Here is a 16022-nt window from a genome sequence, read left to right on the forward strand (position 1 = left end):
TGATTATAGACTCTATACACTACAGTCCAACACCACCATATTGTTTGTGTGCATAACAGGTGAGATAGATAATTGTAAGAGCATCAAACAGCACTTCCTATAAGCTTGCTTTGGATCCCTGTTAGGATTCCATTACTGACTAAAATAAAGCACGTTACTATATTTAGCAAAATAGAGCTTTTGTTATTTATGTGGCAGAATGTTTTGGCTTCCAGAATACTTTTTATTTTTACATATCTTCATTATTTGTAAAGGGAATCTTTCTATGAGTAATATGTCATTACCTCTTCTTTTTCAAGTGATCATAGCAGCTGCAATTGTATATGTAAAGTACAGGAAATAAAACCAGAGACTACGATTCAAGAGATTAGTAAGTATGTTGAAATAAGGGGTATGGCAACTCTAAACAAATTCATCTAGGCAACATGAGCTAGTCAGAGAAAATAAATTTGCACTACACTTGAACAAGATTTGAATGGATTTAAGTAAGTGTGGAATGATAAACAAACAGCAGTGATTGGTAATGCTTTCCTTTTGATATAAGGAAGCTCTAAATAAAATAAAGTTGGTATTTTGTATTAACAAATGATAACCAGTAGAAATCAAAAAATCTAAGGGGCAAAGTCAAAAGTGTTTAAAAAAGATAATTGTGTGTATCTTATACAGGAATATATAAACTGCTATCTTTAGTTATTTTTTGTTTGTTCCTATATTTCCTATTCTCTACCAAAACTTGTGAAGCTCCAACTGTTATACATAAATACACACATACCTGTTTTTTCCCTCTCATTGTTTCATATTTTATGCAAAGTCTCAAGACTGGTCCCAAATCTTATCTGGTTGAAATAAAAGTTTAACTCTGACCTGAACCAAGAGGTGTCCTGAACTGGAAAACCGAGCATCATTTTCATTAATTTCATTGATCTGCTTCATTAGTTGCAACAGTATTTCAACAGTTCCCTTGCTGACCATCTCATTAATGAGCTTTGCATTTCCAGAAATGAATTTTATAGCGCCCATACAATAGAGAAAGGCCTCAGTAGTTGCTTGCAAGTCTTCAGCTCTTAGAACTTCTAGCAGAGAATCTATGGAGAAAATTGTGGATGCTAATCTGAACAATGCTTATTGCTTCTTACCTTGAGGTGACGGAGAGTGGGAGTGGCCAGACATTTGCCCAAGGGAAATTCCCCACCTCCTCCTTACCAAGGCAGCCTGCTGTACCCCCCCCCCCAAAAAAAAACCCCTGTTCTGAAAAGGAACAGGGCTGGGATGAGGAGCTACAGTATCAGGGAAACTGGCTGGAGGGAGCTTGGGTGAGCAGAGCTCTGATTCACACAAGCTACCGCCACCCAATTTTAGAGTGTACATATGCAAGACTTTAAGTAATCAAAATGAGGCATCATAATTACTGATTACTTTCTGGGATCAAATACATTCACTACCTTCAAGATAGCAGGCTGGCTGAATATAGATGTGAGCTGACATTTTTTCTGGTGCTCAGTTGTGGTTTATTTGAGTTCAAAAGGTTAAAATAAAAACTTCCCTCCATCCTTGAAGTATCAAAGGCAGACATACCTGGATACTGAATAGTGTGGGAAATTCAGAGTGCTTTATGCTCGGGGGGAGGGGGGAAGCAATCTAAAATCAAAATGCAGCCTGGAAATCATGTCTGCATTCCTGCTTCATTTCTAGACGGCTCCATTTCCCCCAACAAATTAAATGTGTATTTTCTCTTATAAATTACCCAAGAAATAAAACAGCCACGGTAGAATTTAAAAGATACTTGCCCAATATTTGGTCATGTTGAATGATGGAATCATTTTTTTCATTTCTGCTTATTTTAAACACCAGTTTGCAGACATTAAGCAGATTCTTTCCACTTACTTTCAGCTGCAAATAACACAGGAAAAAAGCAACATCAGTGCAATCAATACTTGATGGGGAAATCTGTTTTAAATAGACAGGATCAGTGTGTCAAAAAAGTGCAGGAAGGCCTTGATGGGTTCCCAAAAATATTAAACTATGGTTTAGGAAGCTGGGGTTGTTACATCATAACTGGCTGTCTGACATAATTAACCACAGAATTCTCAGACTCTCCTTTCCTAACTGTGCTCTTGAATTCCTGGGCAAAAGTGATATGACTGCTCCTTCTCCAAACAAGCACACATACATATAAAGGCACACACACATTGGTGAGAAGATATGGAAAGCATGCATGAAATACTACACAAAAATTTAATCAGGCAAAACACAAAATAAAGGGTGCAATTCAAACCATTTATGCAATTTTTAAGTTCCACTGTTTTTGGTGTGAGAGATTTAAGCATGAGCTTGGTTTCAATGAGACTTCAACCTTTTATGAATAATATATATTAAAAGCATAGAAACCAAAAGGCAACTAAAAGACTCGTTCATATTCATGTGCTTAAGTCACAGAGATCTCTACAGATGTGCCTAATTCTACCTGTATTGCACTCATGATTCTGAGGTCTATTTATATAGGAGTGAAGGGTTTTTGTACAAATGCAGTTTAAAATCTAAAAATGAGGATGTCATGTCAGAACAGCTGACAAGACTGTTCCTGCACACCCATTACAGTCATTCAAGCTGTATTAAAATTTTCACTGAGTATGAAAACTAAAAGTATGCAAATGCGTTTCACCTCTTTCCCCCCAATATTTTCAATGTAGAATAAGAGCCTATGATACATAGAGCAATGAGAGAATCACTGGATTTCTTTTCCAGATCCTTAGGTTTTTTTTAATCAGAGATTTCATCTTTTTTTATTGTGGGTTGCATTTTAATGGTATATTTCTAACAGGAAGTTTCTGTGGCTTTATTTAACAATCTAATACATCTGATTCACTTGAGAGATGCTTATAATTTTCCAGTTTGATGCATAGCACAGCATTAACAGACAAATATTCTGGATATTCTGGTGTGCTAAAACCAATAATACAAAACATGTATTTGGGATACCATGTAGCAATACATATTTTTGTTTTAATAGGGCAATTATTAAAAATCACATGCTCACAGGATTTTTATTTCAGACTTATAAAACTATGTTAATCCAGTATTTTTGAAATTTTGGTTTAACTCTGTGTGTTCTCTTTTGTGAAAAGTTGTTGTGTTTCTTGATACTTAGGATTCATCATACAATATCACACAAACAGGGAGCTTAAGCACATACAAAACATCACATTGCACCATGATCCCTCCACACTTTAACTTACGCCCAGAATAATTTTTGCAAGTTTCAGGCCAAGCGGATCTGAAGCAATGTCAACTAATTTGTATAAAGTCTTCAGAAGCAAATTTCGTCTTTTAAATCGCTTGCAAAGCATATTTCCTTCCTCCAAGGCCTTATAGAGAACAGTACAGGCATGGCAAAGTCTTTCTACGTTGTCCTCTATTTGATATGGAAAAGCATAAAGCAACATCAATTATCAAACATTTTTTCAGAGTCACCAAGAAAAAACAAAACCATAAATTGACTAAAAGGAAAAGTGTTACAGAGATGTAAGAAACTCAGTATCAAGCATGATTCTAAAAACTGTAGCCTAAACCTGAAACCTTTAGGTCAGTGGTGAGGAATCTCCAGCCCAGGGGCCTAATTAGGCCCATCAGCTCTCTCCATTGGGTCTGTAATGCCTTTTTGGACAAGCTGCGCCCACCTGCCCTATTCATAGATGCCATGTATGATGTCATATGTGTTGCAGGTAAACATGTGGCTCAGCCAAATGGGGTTTGCAGGCACCACTGACCAGGTGATTGACAACACTTGCAAAGCACCTCAGGTGCTGTGAAGCCCTATGCACAAAGCTTTGCAACCTTCAATGACTAGCTGATCCTTGGAACTTGCAAAGCATTGTGCATAGTGTTCTACAAGCACTGATGATCAGCTGACTGTCAGTACCCTGCGGGTTATGCTTTTGCCCCCATGGTTTGATTTCATACCATGCAGGCAAAAGCAGGCCACCTGATATCATTGAGATCTGCATCAGCTGAATGTCATCAGCATACTGATAGGACACTGCCCAAATCTCCTAATGACCACCCCCAATGGCTTCATGTACATGTTAAATAGCATTTCCCCCTACCCCAAATCTGAAATGGCAGTCCTGATCACAATGCTGAAAAAGTGGATGTGGATCACGCCCTCAACCATAGGCCACAATATATTACCAATGCAAGAACATTAAGTGGAATATCAACTACTGGAAGTAAGTATTGGAAAATCTATTTTGTGAAAGTCATAACAAGTATCATAGAAACCATTATGCACCAGACTCTAATTCATGTAGAATTGGTAAAATTTTCGTATTCCAGTAGTTTTCTTCCTCTTCTGTCTCATTAGCTTCCAAAGTATTTTCTGAAATTTGAAAACATGTTATTAAGTGACCACACAATGAAACTTACACAACATATGCTGATTTTAAAACTACAACCATATTAATACTTTAAAATGTGTAAATGAGTGGAATCTTAACAATCTGAACTACAGTATCTGCCTAAGCAATAAAAAATTATTTAAGGTTATTATTTTCAACTACCTCAATGTATGTTTGATTTATTTTTTTAAAGGAAACTTAAACAACAAAAATTGACAAGTTGAACAAAATGTCTTGGTGGTTTGTCGGTCATAACCACAACTTTGCAGTCTGGTCAGAGAAATGACATTGGCTTGCATTTATTGGCTGCTGTTCTTAGTATGTAAATACAAAAGCCTTAGCAACACTGAAAGTCGAACCCTTCCAAGCTTACTGTTTCAACCTTTTTGCAGAAGCAATGGAAAAGAAAGACACTAAGCTTTACATATAAGTGAATCACTCTAACAGGTTCTTAGCAGTGTAAAATAGCTTGACTACCTAATCTATGTCAATCTGTACTAAATGAGAATGGGCAGCTGCACACGCATTCTAACCACTGCTAGCATATCATAATACTGAGTGATGATGTTCTTTTGCAGCTTTTGAATGCTCCATTAAAAAGACTTTTGTAATGGGTTGCTTCCAATATGCCTGTTTAGCAAATTAGAGTACCAGGCAGGTTGAATCACTTCTAGCCCAGTTTTTAATTAGAAGGGAACACTCAAAAATTATATAAGTGAAACAAATCTAAAGGCTATTTCAAATTTCAGGTATAGGTTATATTTTTAGTTAGAAAATAAATAAAACAGAACATCATGTCTATTCAGACACCTGACACAATGCAGCAAGGTGTGAAAGCTGGCATGGTGCAACTTTTAGATTTAGTTGGCATGCTAGTATTAGGCACAATTTTTCCTAAGCATGTTTACTTGGAAGTAAACCCCAATGAGTTATTTCCAGGTATTATGTTACAACACCTGTAAAATGTTAGCTGTGAGTACTTCTTGAAGGAAAATGTTGAGAAAGACTTCTATCACAATAAAAACAGCTTCATGAAAAGAAATCAGATGCTTACAACTATGCGTATCACTTATGTTTTCTAAATGCAAAGGTGCAACCCAGCAGCGCACAAGAAAGAAAACCAGTTTTTTAAAAAAATCTATACTCAACCAAACTATGTGATGTACCTGACACAGTTGCAGACTTAGTCCACTCAGTGTTTTCTAGGCATGATGAAGGACTTTCTTGCCCGTTAACCTGGTCACTTAAAAATGGGAGATGAGATTAACACAGAGGAAACTGTAGGTACACGTCAACATAATGTACATAGTAGCACTTTCAGCTTTCCATGCACACAACTGGGAAAGTCATTTTTGGAAAATTGAAAGTGCACCTCAGTGCTGGTAGAACTTCACCAAATCATCCCCCAGGAAAATGCACACACTGTAGTCTCTGACTCTGGTGTTTTCTCAGCAACCCAAACTAGAACATAAACGCCAACTTTCTGATAAACTGGAGAGTTGGGCTTCCCACCTAGCCCAATAACTTCCTATTATCTGACTGGGACTACCAACCACAGCTCACAATCAGAGTATCAATGCAGAGGCTGCCAAGTGTTGACACAGAAACTTCTTGGCCTAAGTTAACTCACCACAATCAGCTTGGGAATCTTATAGATAGAGCAGGAGTCTCTCTGCTCCGTCCAGCCTTAGCTAAGCAAAAATAGCCATAAATTTATTTATCTCTTTTGGTGCCAGTCTTGAAAGCCAACAGGCAATCCCCAGCTGAGGCAAAAGGCCCATCATCATATTATATACATTTTAACCAGCTAGTTATAGGAGCAATGAAAGCCCAAATAGTATTTCCTCCTTTTGTGCTTCCACCTCACTGATTACTACCAGTATCACTTGTGTTTACCATTATCATAAGTGAGACTGTCAGTTGTTTAATACAGTTAATAATTTTATATATTACTTACATTTTCCCACAAGTTGTATTTAAACACTATTTCATGAATCAATCAAAGCATGCTGCAATTAAACCGTCAGGCCACAAGAGGCCGCCATTATTGAACATAAAATACTGACAAACTTCTTTTTCTATTCAAGACTGAGAGAATCAACAGTACAAAGGATTTTGCTGTCATGAAATAATGAAGTGAATCTAAATGTTAGCCTTAAATTATACTTATGGTAATTTCTTAGAGCAATTGGTGCTCATGCAAAATGTATATATTAACATCTGATCTTCAAAAAAGGTATACATTTTATATTTTCAACAGAAAATATCAGGTAGATTTTATTTTATTTTACAAAAAAACTGTTTGCTTTGAAATACTCTTCTATCATTTCCATAGTGTTTTGCAGTGTACAAAGCAGTTAAGAGTCTGTGAATTCTCATTTCTGAGCTCAATTAAGATTTCCACAAAACAACCACACATCCATCTCGCCCTTAAAATCCCCACACTTGTTGGTGCTTGTGAGATAAAGACAATTCTCTTAATTATGAGGAGTAATTATCTAACCATCCCATTATGCATATTAAGCTTCTGTAAACCAACTTGGGAAGGCTTTGCTGTGAAAGGTGGCATAGAGTACTTTTAAAGAAACAAGAGTTCTGCTTGAATTTCAATGGTCCCGTGGTAATTTGGTCACAAAATGTTAATATGAAGCAACATTTACAGCCAGTGAATCCACTGGGCAGTTCTTATGGCTAGAAGTTCATGTCTAAGTTACTATCAAATTCCAGGAAAGGGGACACAAGGTTAGGGGGGAAAGGGAGGAGGGGAACTAGAGCAGAAGCTTATGTTTGAATTATTTGGTTTTTTAGATCCCATAGGATTTTATACAACTCATACTTATGAGTAGGTCAATTGATTTCATTGGGTCTACTCTGACTTATAACTGTAAGCATGTACCTGAATAACATGGACGTAAGAAAAATTAAAGGTGCCTATTACGTAGAGCAGTGCTTTTGTCAGTGTGAATACTAGAATTTAAAGAGCATCAATCCACTTACATAAGATTTTAATCCTACATACTTTGCTACCATAATTAGGCATTGTCAAATCATATTCACTAAGCACAGCGAAAATGAAATAGAACAATCTGCCTCAAAACTGGAGGGCATGTAAACATCTAGCATTCAAAAGTAATATGGATAAGAAAAAGTGAAAACGTGCCGATAGAGATAAATCAGTTTAGGTGAATGTAAAGAAATTTAACTGCAACAGTAATTCTGCAAAGTGACAAATTATTTGAGTATACCTGCAAATTTAACAATTATCACTCTGTGCGAGGCACAGTCTCATCAATTATGAAGAACGGTAGATGCAAACCCTTTGCAAGCAAGTATTCACTTGGGGACGAAAACTAATTTCCAGCCTTGCTGCCATACAAAATGAGCAGAATGAAAGCAAATTTGGAAAAGCTCAATACGTTTTTGCAGCCCATGAAATCCGTTATACAAAATATTTTAGTATGAAGGGACATAAATCAGCTTAGGATGAAAATGAAGTATATTCTTTCCTTTATATCTGCCTCCTTCCACCAACTTGCCCTTTTCCTATTAAATTTCAAGTGCCCTATGTTTGGCATCCCACTCTGCATCCATTCCTCATTGCCTTTCAATCTCTTTCCTTTTGTTTGGTCTTTCCAATATACCGTAGAATGTGCAGACTTGGACATTGTGTCCAGGACACAAGCTGTTTTCCAATAGCTACATTCTAAACTGTTAGAAGTGGTTATCAAATTACTTTCTCAGGCTCAGTGTTAAAGAAACTTTAGCTGATAATATTACTCTGAAATATTACTACGAAACATATTGTAATAAACTCAAGTGTACTCAAACATTAATTCCATCTTATTTTAGAAAAGTGATAACATAGCAACAGCTGGCACAATCGGGTAATCGTTTGGTGGAGGAGAAATTGGGTACAAATTAATTAGACTTTTTTAAATTCCTGGCCTCTTGGAACTGGCAGATTCTTCTGCAGCAACAATTGCATGCATACAGTCCTGATCAATCTTAAGCAGAGCAGATGCACTGGCAAGAAAGGCAAAAAGTAGAACTAGTGGCTGATAACCATTGGGGAATTAAGTATCAATGACACCTACTTGAATGGAGACAAAATGAGCACCTCACTAAAGTTAATAGGCCCAAGAACATTAAAAAAACATTGCCTGGGAAATCATTGCAATCATCTAACAAGGGCTCAGAATCCATGTTTTAGGGAATGTAGCAAAAAGTCTGCATCCAATACCCTAGCCACCTTTTTGTTTGTTTTTTGTTTGGAAGCTTCATTAGTTGTCATTATTGTTAAACAAAATAATGTTCCTATAAACAATGCAAACAAATCTAGCTTCAATCTTTGAGAAAGAGGTACAAGAGGCTTAAAATACAGCCTGGACAAGAATGATAGTTTTGACCCTGGGTTCTGTATGTTTAGATCCATAAAGAGTATTTGGAGAGGGGCAGCGATTTGCTGTTGTCAGGCAAAGGGGCATAGGAAGTATTCCTTAATTTTGTAAACAGTTGTCTACCAATTTTTAAACATTTTACAATTTACAACAGCAGGAAGCACAAAGTTTGGTGCTAAGATTCCTAACACCAATTCAAGAGGAAACCATTTGATCCTTTGGTAGATTAGGAACTAGTTTTCCTTACTGCATCAGGGGATAAAGCTAAAAACACTTGCCAAGGGGAGAAGCAAGCCAGTGTCTTTTTAGGAAGCTGGCAGTTGAACCAGGAATAAAGAAATACAATAAAATCTAATGAAGATAAAATTAAGCATACATACACACACATATTTGGGTCGCTTCATTCAAAATCCCTGGGGGAAAATAGTAATATTATTATTGGTGTTGAGTAAAAGACCCCTGGGTGGTTAAGTCCAGTCAAATTTGACTATGGGGTGCAGCGCTCACCTCCACTTTCAGGCTGTGGGAGCCAGTGTTTGTTCACAGAGAGCTTTTCGGGTCACGTGGCCAGCATGACTAAACCGCTTCTGGAGCAACAGGGCACCATGACGGAAGCCAGAGCACACGGAAACGCTGTTTACCTTCCCACCACAATGGTACCTATTTATCTACTCACGCTGGTATGCTTTCAAACTGCTGGGTGGTAACATTATTTGAAAGATTTGTTTCGTTTATAACTATCAGTAACTGGAAAGTTACTAAGGATTCCAAATAGTAGCATATTTTACAGGAGGAATTTGAACACTGTTATCATCTTTAATATGTAAAATCATTTTTTTGCCATGTAGTTGAAAAATAATGTTTTTATTTGGCCTCTAGCATATCTTAATTTTTGAGCTAATTTTTCAGCAATAGCTATTGACCAGATTTAACTGTACCATAAATCCTTATTTAATCCTTCTTAAATATATCCATTTTCTTGTGATAACCATCATGACAGCTAACAATGGTATAGTGCCATGAAGCTACCCTCCTGACAGTGATACCACTGTCACCAAGGACACGGGGAAGGGCAGTGAGGTCAGTGAGATCAGTGCTGTGTTGGTGCACTGCTGGACCCAAGATGGCCCTTCTGCATCCAGTGCCATCCTGCACCCTTGCACCACCCCAGTAGGCAACAGTGATGCTGATGCCAGTAGCATGGCTCCATGACAGCACTGCAGCACACCAGCTGCTCCCACTTTTAAATGTTTTGTGTGAAAATACCTGAAGATAAATAAAATACTGACCATTGATTGCTGCACTGAGGTGAAGGCAAAATGTCTGTCATTTGTGGATATACTTCTTCCCCTTCTATCTTATTTTGATGCTCTTTATATGTTAATAGAACACACTTATCCTTAAAGGTCAACTGGACAGTCAGGTTTTGACTTTCATCTCTAGTTCCAGAACTATCACACGTGGTAGGATGGTCTTCAAAATTCAGTGTCTTACCTGTTTTAACAAAATGGTTAAAGTGTTCTTATAAAGGAAACATACAGAAAGATGTCCTTGAAAGGACAGCTAGTCTTCTGAAATATTATTATTCACATTGTAATAACTGTCCTTGCTAGCTGGCATTAACTAAAATAAGAGAAATCTGTATAAAAGGAACTGATGCAGGCTGGTATTCTTTCCATCAAAGTTTTTTCTAAAGACACATGAACTCCTAATGACATCTTTATTCATAAGAGCTCAACCTTTCTACTGTATAGAAACTTTTATTCCTAAACTAAGTGAAAATGTTTTATATACTGCAGCATCAGTAGTAAGATAAGGTTAAAGAAGCACACTCAAATTTAATGGTTTTTTGCAAAGCAGTCTCTCTCTAACTTTCTTCCCAAAGGACAAAGCAGTGAAAATATGCTTTCGTCATGGATGCTTTAGCTGAAATAATATTTCTGCACTACAAGGAGGTTGGACTAGATGACCCTCAGGATCCCTTCTAACTCTTCAATTCTATGATCCCACCCCCTTGATGGAGAAGTAATCCCCTCTATCTTCTTAGATAGTATAGAAATCAAGAACTACATATTGTATCCATCTGTATATAGATGGATGTGCTCCAAGCTAACTATCTGGCATTTCAACCCAACCCAAATCCAACAAGGGATCAGATTTTTTTTAAAAAAGAAACTATTCCAGAGTTTGATGTATCTTCACTGCAGTTGTCTGGATCCTTGGTTAGTTCTATTGGTGAAATGGGAGGAAGGTGACTTTTGGCAATTATCCACCCCCCTGCAGCCCCTTGCAGCCCCTGAAAGTCTCTGGAGGGCTCAGGGACTCTCTGGAACAGAGTGGTGGGGCTACAGGAGGAATTGGTGAAAAACTGTCCTCCCTCCTTTTGATTGTGGGTTCCTCCACTGGACTGAAAGTCTTCCATAGATGGAAGGAACCCATCCATTTGTAGAAGGTTAATTTATGGACTAACTACACGAGAGGATGGCGCCATGATAGTATTCATAACATTGATTTTGTTAAAATTAAATACCAGGCACATGGGGTGGTGAGGAGGATAGTCAACAGAACAGCAAGCGGGGAGGGGGAAGCATAGCTTTCTAAATAGCTCAGTTGGTTAGAGAGGGGTGCTGATAACACCAAGGTTGCAGGTTCGATCCCCATATGGGACAGCTGCATATTCCTGCATTGCAGGAAGTTGGACTAGATGATCCTCAAGGTCCCTTCCTACTCTCCAGTTCTATGATTTAAGCCTTCCCTGCCAGCCACAATCTCATTAAAAGTCACACAAACACAGCCAAATTTAGTAACTAGAGGCCCCCCTCCCCAAAATGCTATCTGCCCAAGCATTTATGTTTTGGGAATGTGTGAGTTTTAATGAGATTAAACCTCCCCTCTCCCATGCTGTGAATCCAATAACTACTGCAGCTCCCCCAGCCTGGCATTTCATTGTAAAAACAACACTATTTCTGATCACATCATTAGCATCTTGCACAGTTTGGCCCTTAGGATCCACACCAATGTATGAAAAGACATTTCACTTGGGATGAACTGCAAACTAAATCACTGGACTTTAAGAGAAGGGCCATAGTTTAGAAACAGAGCATCTGAAATGCATGTGGGAGGTTTCAAGTTCAATCACTTGGCATCTCCAGGAAGGGGAGGGAGAGAACCCTGCCTGAAATCCTGGAGAGACAATATAGAGCTAGATGGATCAGTGGTCTGAGTCAGTATAAGGCAGCTTCCTAGGTTCCTAGGACCGCAAGCTAGGGCTGCTGGAGCAGAAAATTTTCTGCATCAGCAGTGAGTTGGACTAGGGGACCTTTGAGATGCCTTCAAACTCTATGACTCTATGAAATCCAATTGTTCAGTTAGGCTGACTTTAATATATTTTATAATCTGAGTTCTTACAAAAGCTTGGTAAAAAGGATTAAATAGAAACAGTCTTACACTCATTGGGAAGTAGTATTTTATCTGGGAGAAGGTTTCCATGAGATGCGGTTCTAAACAAACGGGCACGAGCATTGCTGATTCTCCTAATTTCCTCTGAATCTATTGGTGATTTAGGAGGTGAAATATGATGCTCCTCATTATTCCTGGGTGATGACAGCAGCTTTGGCTTCTGTTACAAGAAAAGATCTAATTCAACATACAGCCACTTGTAAGAATCAGAAGATGGAGGTTATTAATATTATGGGTCTTGCCATAATCTATTTATTGACAAATTTCTTCTCATAATAGTTTTCCCTGAGCAAGAAGTTCCACTAAACTTAAGCCAGTCTGTTTACTACTTCATCTTATCTTCCTGGTAAATAATAGGAGCTGACTCTGAGGTCTTAAGTGAATTCACAAAGGAACAAATACTCCGAAGGGTATTCTTGTTACAGATCACTGTAGTGAAATTCCACAAAACTTATTTACACACATTTCCAAAGATGGTTTTTGGAAAGAAGGGGGGGTGGGGGAAGCAAGACATGGATGCTTCAGTACCAGCCTTTGTAATTTTACTTCCAATGGATAGGACTAGGGATATGTCACAGTTCCACGAGACTGCAAAAAAAAGCACCGAATGTGGTATTGGGCACAAATTCACTTTCCTGATAATCTAATTGTAAAAAGCAAGTTCCTCCTGTGCTGTGTAAGAAATGCTTGCAGAGACCTAAGGAGCCAGAGAGGCAGCTGAAAAATACTTAAGTGATGGAAAGTGGCCTTAAGTGTCAATCTGCATTAAGTTTGCAGAATGTAGTCTTTCTTGGCACATAATTTTAATGGAGCACAGAATACACAAAGCCCTGCTAAAAGATAATACATACATGGTCCAGTGGGCTTAGACGTGCACAAGAGACAGGCCTTGATTCAACCCATTCAAAGCTGGAAGCATGGAGACTGGAATGAAAAAAAGGAACATATTAATTAAATGTGTAGATAACATGTTTTTCTCCACAAAGTACTTTCTATGTGCATACTAATGGAGTGAAAATTCTACCTCTGCCAAATTGCTTTACTGAAAATTGCTTCTTTGGAATGCAAAACAAAACACAGGTTAGAGAAGATGTAAAGAAAATAAAGGGGCTAGTTATATGCCATGGTGCCTATTCTACTTACTCAATGGCACAAGGAATAACACTGCCTTATTCCTAGTCATCCCTCTATGCTGGCTACTGAGCAGCTGTAATGGCAATCCATATTGTGATAGTGCTCCTCTTTTAGAAGCAATTCCTTTGGGAATGTCAAAATCAACAAGAGCAGGAGATGACACATCCAGAAAGCAAATGAGAGGTGCTTCAGCTTCCTACACATTAAACCTAATAATAGTTTTGGGTTGACAGTGAATACTTCTTTTCCTTTTAAAAGTTGTCAGAAACACTTCAGTTATTTCTAGCCAAACTTCTTATCAGCTACATCCATACAGAGGAAGCATGTACTCCCTACCAAAATAGATGGACAATTTTATACCTGCATTTTTATACTTCTCTAATTCACCTGAATCAATATTGGTGACAGACACTTAGATTTTATCCCCCATTCACATGGAATATAGGGCTATAGCCATTCCCTCCAAAACCCCATACCTAAAAGCAGAAGGTGGTCTATTTTCAGGTGTTCTTGAAGACGCAGATCCAAAAAGCTTCCTTTGCTCCTCCCTTGGTGTGAACGGTCTTTGGGTTCTTAAAATCCTTAGTGTATTTCGTGCTTCATTTATTATCTCAGCACTGGTCTTCTGGACAGCTAATGGGGGCTTATAGAAACCTTCCGAATATTCTACATTTTTGTTCTTTGTGGGCTTCATTTTTCTGATAGAAATGAGTTTGCAGTAAGTACTCCAACACTGTGCAGAAGAGATAGGAAATAGAAAACTTCTAGAAACTTGTTTGCAATGTCAGTATTTCAAGGTTCAGATCACACTCTGATGAACATCTAATCCCGGTGTTTCCCACTGCATTGGTCATTAGTTCATGCTGCTCAGCCATCTGTCTGCACCACAGATTAGCATGGTCAGTCTAGTCTGCATGGCAGCAGAAGCTATTCTGCTGCAGGATTCTCCAGTGCTGCTTTGTTTCTGCTATTATTGATATATTGGTGTTACTTCCTGATACAATTAAAGTAATCAGCAGCACACGCAAGTGCAAATGCACCCTTAAGGCATCAAGACCATTACGAAATACAGTGGTACCTCGGGTTACATACGCTTCAGGTTACAGACTCCGCTAACCCAGAAATATTACTTCGGGTTAAGAACTTTGCTTCAGGATGAGAACAGAAATCGTGCTCCGGCAGCGTGGCAGCAGCAGGAGGCCCAATTAGCTAAAGTGGTGCTTCAGGTTAAGAACAGTTTCAGGTTAAGAACGGACCTCCGGAACGAATTAAGTTCTTAACCCGAGGTACCACTGTAAAACATTATTTCAGACAATCTCTAAATTCACAGAACCTATGCACAGCATAGCCTTGCCCATCAGATATGGCTGCTTTAAATAAATGCCTTAAAAATAATAAATTATTGCTTTCAGAATCTAAAATATTTATTTGCAGTGTTATATGTGGCCCATGGTAAGATGTAAGATGAGCTTAATACACACATGAAGGTAACACTTATGTGATGTTGAAGAGGGCATTTTGTCTACAGTGTATTGTTTATATAGGATGACAAGCTGGATATTTTTTGTCTTTTCAGTGCATTTCTGTAGTAAGGTTTACTGAACATTTTCTTCTTGTTCAGCAAAAAAATCCTGGATAATAAACCAAATTTGAAAAATCCCCTTGGGGTGTTATTGGGAGCTGCTGGTATGCATGTGTGTGGGGTTGTTTTAACAGAGTAGAAGAGCAGTATTTAAACTCTATGGTCTCCTGGAGGACTTCCAACATACATTTAAGGCCATTTTGGAAAGTGTCCTGGATATTCCATCTGAACTATGTCAGAGTATCTCCTGTGTGGTTTTCTAACTTCCGTCAGTATACAATTTATAATTTTACATTTTACAACTTCTACCTGCATTATGCATGTGGTAGCTGCATTACTGGGGGACAAAGGCAGGCCAGACACACTCAGCTGATGGGCCAGGTGGTTGTGATCCCACTTTTCCACAACTTTAGAGCCGATGTGGATTAGCCCATTCAAAGATGCGGCTTTTGGAACCTGGGAGAGAAAGGCACTCTCAGATAACTCAAGCTTCCTTGCAGTACTGAAGTGCCAATGATTATTATCCTACTGCTTTATTATTAATGGCAAAGAAACAATGGAGAAGTACAGTGAGCACAGAACATCACTTACCAGCGGGAAGGAAGTCACACAAACATATGCACAAAAGATACTCACCAAAGGATTCACTGCTATGCACTTTCAGGGCCAAACACAACAGTTTCCTGACTCCATAGAAAACTTCATTAAATAACCATATAAACACCCACAAGCTGAAGATGTGGTAAATACTACAATGATGATATCACAGCAGGATCTGAATGATAAAAAGAAAACATTTACTGTCAAAACAAACAAGACAAGTTATCAGTGCTATCTAGGGATTGTTCTAATAGAAAATGTAAACCGAAACTACAGCCAAAAAGAACAAACACTAATATCCTACACAAGACAGATCATCAACTTAAAAAATGCAAGCTCCAGACACTCCATATCTCAATGAAAGATTTCTTCCACATTTATGCAGCTTAAGGCAACATGCCAACTCAATTTCTTTGTAGATAACCAACAAAAATCTAACCAGAATATTTATTGTTA

At 38.1% G+C, this 16022-nt stretch overlaps 1 protein-coding gene across 10 annotated transcripts in view; it reads right to left on the reverse strand.

The window, feature by feature from the left end:
* Nucleotides 1-16022, reverse strand: part of ARMC2 (armadillo repeat containing 2) — an 87475-nt gene that overhangs the window by 14989 nt on the left and 56464 nt on the right. For 9 of the 10 annotated variants that reach the window (XM_077926110.1, XM_077926111.1, XM_077926107.1 and 6 more), the window contains 11 exons: nucleotides 15603-15741; nucleotides 15276-15422; nucleotides 13861-14117; nucleotides 13102-13174; nucleotides 12239-12410; nucleotides 10081-10285; nucleotides 5561-5637; nucleotides 4289-4375; nucleotides 3237-3412; nucleotides 1788-1890; nucleotides 865-1085 (listed from right to left, as the gene is read on the reverse strand). In XM_077926110.1, the coding sequence (XP_077782236.1) occupies nucleotides 865-1085; nucleotides 1788-1890; nucleotides 3237-3412; nucleotides 4289-4375; nucleotides 5561-5637; nucleotides 10081-10285; nucleotides 12239-12410; nucleotides 13102-13174; nucleotides 13861-14117; nucleotides 15276-15281 (1377 nt within the window). In that variant the 5' untranslated portion in view covers nucleotides 15282-15422; nucleotides 15603-15741. The remainder of the gene's footprint in view (nucleotides 1-864; nucleotides 1086-1787; nucleotides 1891-3236; nucleotides 3413-4288; nucleotides 4376-5560; nucleotides 5638-10080; nucleotides 10286-12238; nucleotides 12411-13101; nucleotides 13175-13860; nucleotides 14118-15275; nucleotides 15423-15602; nucleotides 15742-16022) is intronic. The other variant, XM_077926115.1, reaches the window with a different exon arrangement.

Source organism: Podarcis muralis, chromosome 3 (assembly GCF_964188315.1).
Source record: "Podarcis muralis chromosome 3, rPodMur119.hap1.1, whole genome shotgun sequence".
NCBI lineage: Eukaryota > Metazoa > Chordata > Lepidosauria > Squamata > Lacertidae > Podarcis > Podarcis muralis.